Source organism: Oncorhynchus mykiss, chromosome 3, assembly GCF_057628025.1.
Source record: "Oncorhynchus mykiss isolate SJ-2025 chromosome 3, ASM5762802v1, whole genome shotgun sequence".
Classification (NCBI taxonomy): Eukaryota; Metazoa; Chordata; class Actinopteri; order Salmoniformes; family Salmonidae; genus Oncorhynchus; species Oncorhynchus mykiss.
Window position 1 is genome coordinate 77320861 of NC_143024.1, and position 8777 is coordinate 77329637.

The window sequence follows — 8777 nt, forward strand, 5'->3', positions numbered from 1 at the left end:
CTGCTGCAGTGCTACATCTGCTGAGGCTGGACACACATGAATGCACTACTTTAAAAAACTCCAGATGTTCACAGTCAACTGAAACCATGTTTTCCTCTTTATTTCTGCTGTTTCATACTGGTAGTTTCATAACCAAATTGCCCTTGTATTATGTCATTGACATTTCTTCACAATAAAGGAAATTTGAAAAACAAAAAACAGTTCTAATACTATTTCTTCACAATAAATACATTTTCAAAACCCTTTTTTTTTTTAGCATTACATGTCCCGAAATACACTCTTCCTTAAAGCAACAATATCATATACTGTTTTGGATCCACCCAGAGAGGATCTAGAGTATAACTATTAGTAATCCAGACTAAGGGTTGTATGATGCACAGTTTAACAAATAAATAACAAGGAAATCTTTATATATATAAAGTATAATACAATTTTAGACCAGTCTACACAATACCAAGTCTGAGCTACACAATACATAAGTGGTCACAAATCCTGGTCATGGAGAGCTCCAGGCTGCACAGGACTAAAACACCTAATTCTACGAACAGAATAAGATGTGTTAGTGCTGGGCTGGAACATAAGCCTGCACATCCTGTACCTCTGCAGAACCAGGCTTAGTGACCACTACTGTTGATAAATGGCCGCACTGTACTAGAGATGTCGCACATATTCCTTGTCCTGCTGTGAAAACTTTTCCATGTCTCTCCTGATATCAGGGAAGCCCTGTAGAACCATCTGGAAGCGTTCTGAGGACAGGGAGAAGAGCTGGCAGGTGGTCAGAGCTTGAACCGTGGCCAAACGCTTTCCTTTGGTCATGAGGCAGGTCTCTGTAAACCAGTACGGCATAGAACAACACAATATAAATTTATTACACAGCATATCAACTAAGCCCACTGTTCCTTGTCATATCCTGCATAGTCCCAAGAGATGAAATCAGCAAAACAATGTAGAACAGGAGAATAAGAATAACAACTGTGGGGGGTTGGGTATTTTTCAATTATGTAAGAAAACGGATGGGGGATGAGGTTTGACAATCAGAATTTCTAGATTACCCAATCTCTTGTGTGATGAATAGAATGATAGTCTGAACAAATGAATGAAGGAATAAATGAATGATGCTGGATTGAGCTACTCGGATCTGAGTCTGACCTCCAAAGTAGTCTCCATCAGCCAGTTCCTGCGAGAAGGAGTCTGTCTCCACCAGGACCTGGCCGTGCTCGATGAAGAACATGCGGTCTCCGGGTGCATTCTGTTGGAAGATGACATCATCCTCTTGGAAGACTTCATGCTGAAACTGGAGGAGAACGGTGTTCAGGAAGTTGACGTCTCGGTTCTGGAACATGGGTACGTTGTTCAGCAGGCTCAAACACATCACTGTCAGAATCTCCTGTATCACACACACAGAGCTTTTTTTCAGATCGTTTCATAATAAAGTTCCACAAATAGAACATTGACAAACAGAAGTTCCACAAATAGACGGGCAGGTCCCACTACTAAACAAAGGTGTGATAACCAAAGGAAACCATAGGTAAGTAGAATGTAGTTACGTACTTCATGTAGTTACGTACTTATACTTATAGTGGTACAATTATGTAACTATTGTATAAGGTCTGTGTAATGTACAGTAGGACCTAAATTGTATAGAATAAAATAGAATAGAATATGATCGACTCAAGTACCTCTCTCAAAGCTGAGGAGACTGAAATTAGAAAGTTCTTTTCGTCAAACCATCTCCCCCCATATCGGGCCCCGTAGTACTTCTGGATTCGAAGTCGAAGGTCGTTAGGAAGCTTCAAGAAGGTCATGTAGTCGTCTAGATGATTCATCTGTGGATTATCAGACGTGGTGGACTTTGAATGATATGCCATTACAATCAAAAGTGACATATTAATAGAGTTCCTTGCTTATGTTATCGAGTTTGAAGCCGAGTCGTCGGTGTTAAAGCCAAGGCTTTACATTTCTATTATACGTAGTATACCTTGTCTTTGTAGGCCTTTGCTGCTTGGTCTACGTTGGTTATGATGGCAGCAGCGTTGGCCACCAGTACAGTGTACATTAGAGCCCCAGACAGCATACTGGTCATGACCACCCACAGCTCCACCTCATCTAGGGAGCAAAACACCCGGTACACACATAAATACAGTGTAAAACTTGGCTATTGAACTCCGGGCACTACAGTCTTGGAATAGCACGGGTCTAATATACTGTATAAGTATATATGAAAGACATGCTTTATTGTGTCAACAGAATATCAACAGGTTATCAGCAGTCCTTACTTGTTGGTGACTCGTTGGAGCCATAGGAAATTTGGATCATATGAGAGAGAGCACGAAACACTCCAAAGGAATACTTCTCACCGACCGTGGCATTCTGGAAAATATCACATTGTTTATATAGGGTGAACTAACCCTTTAAATGCAGCCAAAACCTTACACGTCTCAGTAGGTGTGGGGCTTACCATCAGCTTCTCTTGTCTGACCCAGCAGTCAGATGGGAACTCCTCCAGCATCGGGACAAAGTACTGGATACAGCCGTTCCAGTGGCACAGCAGAAACATCATCATAAACAAAGACAGTATGCGGAAGAACAGCTGAACATACTCCAAGTTGGCATTTGAAACCTATGGAGAAAGAAACAAAGGCACTCAATTAAAATATGGAAATAAAAATGAACTAATTGGACTGCAAAGATAATCTATAAGTAATGTGTACACCAATCAAAAGTTATTCTCCTGTCCTTGTTTGTATTCATTTTTAGCCAAATGTATTTGTAGTACAAGGTTTGACTTTGTGGTATTTTCAGCATTGGGAGATGGTAGCATACCAGAACTTACCTTTTCAACTTCATTGAAGAAGCGGACAAGCCTGGAGACTCTGAGGAGCCTGACGAGGCTGATGATTCGGACAAACATGAGGATCCGCACCATTCTACTGGCTTTGGAACCTGAGGTGGAGGTGTCACTGTGGGATTGTAACTCCTGTCACAATAAAATACAGAAATAAAAAAATATTAAAAAAATGTATTGATCTTACAATAGACTGGAACTAATGTATAACAGCGTGATGATGGATTTATCATAATTTATCATTACCGCAATTAATAGTATGTAGCCAATTGGGAATGCTGCAATCACATCTGGTATGAACCAACTCTTTAGGTAAATCACACGGATCTTTTTGATATCCAGTATAGCCACCTACGGAATTGAAAAACAGACAGTAGATTTTCAGTTGATTGTTATTAGTGCTTGGCAGCATTCCTCAGACAAATGAATGAATACTTCAACAATGCAACTGAAGCTAAATGTTTGGGGATTCTGGCCAAAATGAAACGAGACAGTGATGCCATCCAGAATGTACGTCAGAAGCTACTAATAGAGAAGTGCATTACTATAAATTTGACAGGGTCGTCAATTGGCCAAACTTTCAGATTAATATTTTACACCAGTTTGGCATGAAATTGAAACAGAATAAGACACAACCTGGTGCTTGATCAGACTCTTTACATGCGTATTTTCTTCTTATGAAATAAAAAGTGTCCACAGTCATGTTTCATCACGTTTCATCATCTGTGCACAGTGCACTTCAGAACATATTTACTAAGCATCTTGCTCCCCAGTAAAGTTTGCGCCTGTTATTTTCATGTGAGAATATAACACAAAAGCAACCCTAATCTGTATAAATAGTTATCTCTGAATCGTTATCTTTAAAAAAATGATATTCGCTCCTGCAAATAACAGCTGCAGGTTTAGCACACGGGCCAGGGTTTCAATTAAGCTGTCCCTTCACATGCACTGAAACGAATACAGAAAGGGCAGATTGGGTTTGCATGCTTGTGGAAAGGGATTATACAACTATCGCAGATTGGGTCTGGTCTGAAAATAGAGTAAAGTCAGCGCCTCATTACCTCACTGTCCTCAGAGATGATACCCATGCGAAAATTCAGAGCCACATCCATCAGAAACAGAGTGTCTGAGAAGACATTGAAACCTTCCCAGCCCACTCCACTGTACCCGTCTAAGAAAGCTATCTCCATGGGGATCCCAATCAAATTCAGGAATGTGATGGCAACCATACACATGATGTAGTAACTCCTACAAGACACAATAACAAAGGGTATGTACATGATTAAAGTCATGCACACACGCATTTCTTAGAATCACTGTTAGAAACACCCTTTAGTGTTTTCTTTGGCATATACCTAAGGTCTTTGCCGTTTTTGCTAACTTTGCTGTGTTGTTCTTTGATAGACAAAAATGCCAAGACCTCCCTTAGGTCTAACTTTGTTGTGTTGTTCTAGGACAGACAAAATGCCAAGGCAGCAAAAACAGTAGCTGGAGAAGAATACCTTATGGGGCTGAATGGGTGGATGACCCAGACTCCACTCTGCAGCTGGCGTATACATTCCTTCTCCACAGCTATCTCGCTGCCGTACACAGATAGAGACTGCCTGTTCAGCTGAGGCAGAAATACAGCTTTCCAACCACAGGTGCTGGCTGTGCGCCTGCCGACAGGGGCTTGGGAGTTTTCCATGCCAGAAGGAGCACACGGTTATTCTGTTCAGCTGACTGCGCTGGCCATCCTTCTCTGGGCTGCTGAAGAGTCGAGTCTAACTTTGCTCTAAACTGACCTGTCTTTTTGGTCACAGGGTAATTTTCCATCACAGCTCCTGTGGACGGGGCTTATTGAGGCGGTGTGGTGGGAGGAGAGCGGCTGCCAGACTTTCCTCTCCCCCTCTCTCTCTCTGTCTCGCTCCCTCATCCTTTCTCTCTTTCTCCCTCCCGGCTCATCAACTATTCAGTATCTCCGCTTCATGCAAGCATGAATCAAGCCCAGTTAAAAGACAAGGCTGGATCACATTAATACTGAATACAATGGGTGGTTTTGAATATCACAATTATTGTCATCTGAACTACACAACTAGCAGGGCACAGGGTGAGGTTTAGTAATGGTAACAGTAGACTATTGAATAATTAAAATAGTAATTTAACCAGGACAATAGTTACATGTTAAAACTATAACAGCAAATTTGTTATAAATTATAGGCTAACAACTTTCTTGTTTTTTATTGGTTTTGGTATTTTAACATATTTTGTGCACACATACTTATCTGGGATGCTATCTCATGGGATCTGTGTATGTCTGTATATTACATTACAATGCTATTTCTTCTGGCTAAGCTCCCAGTAAATGCTTGATGAGGGTCAGATGAGGTCACAGTGTTGTCAGAAATGAAAGCTTACTAGTGTAACCGGTAAAAGGAATGAACTCCTGCCAATCCGATTTAAGTAAAGGTCACACAAGACAAAATTACACTCATTCCAAATAACATGGTCGATATCAATCGACTGGCCTAATGTATTTTTATGCATTCTATTTTTGATGCAACCTGAGTACCACAGGAGGTTGGTGGCACCTTAATAGGGGAGGACTGGCTCGTGGTAATGGCTGGTGCGTAATTGGTGGAATGGTATCAAATACATCAAACACATGGTTTCCATGTGTTTGATGCCATTCCCTTACTCCGTTCCAGACATTACTATGAGCCGTCCTCCCCTCAGCAGCCTCCACTGCTGAGTACATCAAAAATGTATTTCAAGACATGCCACATCCAAAGTTACACTGAATTTTCTCGTGTTGGTTTGCCTTTATGAAAAAGTTATTTTAGTATACAAGAAGAATGTTGGATTTTTTTTTCACATGCAGTCTTGTTTTAATCTTCCATAACAATATGAATGGATATAGCATTTTCTTCTTAATATTGTTTTTATTATATTGTCAAAAAAATTCTAAATGTAAGAAATGAATCCACAGTTTACAATATACAGCATACCAGTATCTGTTCATTTTATTTACAAAAAATGTGTAACATTGTTTGGTTCTACATTGTTTTTTAAACTAAGTGTTAGTGAATGGTGTTGTGCGAGGCCCCTTCACTCAGTTATCTCCTCAGTTTTCCCTCTGCATATCTTTAGGTTTGGATTCACTCTGTTGTTGTGCCTCTGAAAAGAAGAAAGGTATATATTCTTTGAATGAAGAGTGAGTGTTACATTTGTTGAGACATAAAGCAGTAGAAGAGGGGCTTTAATGAAGATAAAAGGTTCTCACTCTTTAGGTCCTCTTGGCGCTATTGGGCAGTCATCTCCAGATCTTTCCTGACGTTAGGGAAGGCCTGTAGGACCTGCTGGAAGCTGTCTGCGTGCAGGGATAAGAGCTGGCAAATGGTCATAGCTCACACTGTTGCCAAACGCTTCCTTTGGTCAGGAGGCAGATCTTTGTGGGACAGAGACAGACAAAGCAGTGAGTCGCTGCAGTCAGACCAGACTTACATTTCAAAGCAGCTGTACCAACTTTAGACCTGGAGAGCTACAGTGTGCAGGCTTTTGTTCCAGCCCTGGTTCAGCTAATCATGGTCTTCCTCTATGAAGAAAATTGAACTCTAGAGACAGACACACATGTCCAGGGATCTTTTTCTCAGCCCACCTCCAAAGTAGTCTCTGTCAATAAGCTCCTTCTGGAAAAAGTCGGTCTTCACCAGGAACTGGCGGTGCTCGATGAAGAACATGCGGTCTCTGGACGTGTTCTGCCTGATGATGATGTCAGCCTCCTGGAAGACCACGAATTGCAGCTGGGTGAGAACGGTGTTCAGGAAGTTGACGTCTCGGTTCTTCAACATGAGCGTGTTTTCATCAAGGCTGCACACATCACTGTCAGGATCTCCTGGATAACACAAAACAACAAGAAAAGCCAATTAGCTTTACAACGTCACAATGACTTTCCATCATTATTTAAATATTATATTGTACAACAGCTGATTATTTTTTTTTTTAAATCAGTGTTATTCCCTGATATCTGCTGGTTGAAAATACAATCTACACAGGACCTTCTAATCAGCATGTTTGCATGGGCAGGAGTTTTGGCACCAGGTGGTAAATTGGTTAATAGACCAATAACAAAGAGTGTTCCAAAACTATCTGGCAATAACAGCTAGTTTTCCGTTTTCTCTCCCCACTGAGAACACTCCCAGTCAGTCCTAGCAAAATTCTTTATTGATAAAACTATTTATGTCAATTTTAATGGGAAACTATTACAGTAAGATACTTAATTATTACCCAGAAATGATTTTATACTTATATACAGTACCAGACAAAAGTTTGGACACACCTACTCATTCCAGGGTTGTTCTTTATTTGTACTATTTTTTACATTGTAGAATAATAGTGAAGACATCAAAACTATGAAATAACACATATGGAATCATATAGTAACCAAAAAAGTGTTCAACAAATCAAAATATATTTTATATTTGAGATTCTTCAAAGTAGCCGCGTTTGCCTTGATGACAGCTTTGCACACTCTTGGCATTCTCTCAACCAGCTTCATGAGGTAGTAAACTGGAATGCATTTCAATTAACAGGTGTGCCTTGTTAAAAGTTAATTTGTGAACAATCACAACACAACTGATTGTCCACAAATTAACTTTTAACAAGGCACACCTGTTAATTGAAATCCATTCCAGTTTACTACCTCATGAAGCTGATAAGGTAGGGGTGGGTAACAGAAGATATCCCTAGTTGGTAAAAGACCAAGTCCATATTATGGCAAGAACAGTTCAAATAAGCAAAGAGAAACAACAGTCCATCATTACTTTAAGACATGAAGGTCAAGAACTTTGAAAAGTTCACACACGGCTTGTTCGACATTGCAGCCGATAGTGCAGGCAACTGCCAACTGACTGAGCTACAAATCACCATGCACCGTAAATAACTCCTCATTTTTATTTGTAGATCATATTATTTGTCATACCTGTGGTATGATATGTTTTGTCATGTTTTGTCATACCCGTCTGATATAACACGTCTGTCAGCCAATCAAGACTCAGGGCTCGAACCACCCAGTTTATAATAGGGTCATAATACCTACCAGTCAAACAGGGAAATGGTTCGAATAGTTTTTCCAGCTTTCATTTTTCCCAAAGGGGATTTTAGAAACACTTCAAATAAGGGCTGTGTTTTGTGTAGGCTTACCCTGCCGTGACGTTTTGATAATCGTGTAAATCTCTCTAGGGCGAGGTGACTTTTATCAATATATTCGGCTGTATTTACCCCCCCAATAATTATGCTATTTAGCTGGTAATGTGGCTATCATAAAGAACTCCAAATACCATGGTGATCTGGACGAGACTGCTGAAGCGACGCAAAGGTTAGAATCTCTGGATTAACAATCTAATGCTAGCTAAAAGTAATAATTAATAAATTGACAAAATGTCTTTGACAATTCTGTTAACTGTCTTATGCCAGTTTTAAATTGACACAATACCTGTTTAGCAAAGGTCTCAGCAAGAGATGACATGCAGGAGCTTGCAGGGATTTGTAGTCTTGCATTTCTACTTCAATGCCAAGTATCATTTTCAAATATGAGAGTAAATAGAAGCTGAATATATTGATAAAAGTTACCTTGTCTGGGAGAGATTTACATGGTTATCAGAACGTCACGCCATGGTAAGCCTACACAAAACACAGACCTTATTTTAAGTACTACTAAAAACGCCAATGGGAAAAATTAATGGTGTATAAACGATTGGAACCATTTCCCTGTTTGACCGCTAGGTTTTATGGGTATTAAGACCCCTCCACTGTGCTGCTCTATACAGTTTTGACGCTTTCCAACACAGCCATTGCAGATATAAATGCTATGGACGTGATTCCTTACTCTACATAGCATATTTATATCTGAATTTAACAAAATGTTGCGTCCTGCTGAACGCGATCCAGGTAA

The 8777-nt window shown here is 40.1% G+C and overlaps 1 protein-coding gene across 2 annotated transcripts; it reads right to left on the minus strand.

Annotated features, from left to right (window-relative positions):
• Nucleotides 1-77: 77 nt before the first annotated feature.
• hcn5 (hyperpolarization activated cyclic nucleotide-gated potassium channel 5) lies at nucleotides 78-4750 on the minus strand. 2 transcript variants are annotated; one of them, XM_021597709.3, is made up of 10 exons: nucleotides 4348-4750; nucleotides 3907-4093; nucleotides 3092-3196; nucleotides 2834-2977; nucleotides 2459-2620; nucleotides 2277-2370; nucleotides 1979-2106; nucleotides 1680-1826; nucleotides 1150-1387; nucleotides 78-827 (listed from the first exon to the last, which is right to left on the minus strand). In XM_021597709.3, exons 1-10 carry the CDS (start codon nucleotides 4530-4532, stop codon nucleotides 652-654), a joined length of 1566 nt encoding a protein of 521 aa, XP_021453384.1. In that variant the 5' UTR covers nucleotides 4533-4750; the 3' UTR covers nucleotides 78-651. The 2 variants fall into 2 exon arrangements, with proteins under 2 accessions (XP_021453384.1, XP_090086313.1); XM_090230187.1 differs by lacking the exon at nucleotides 3907-4093 and having other exon boundaries at nucleotides 4348-4639.
• Nucleotides 4751-8777: the final 4027 nt, after the last annotated feature.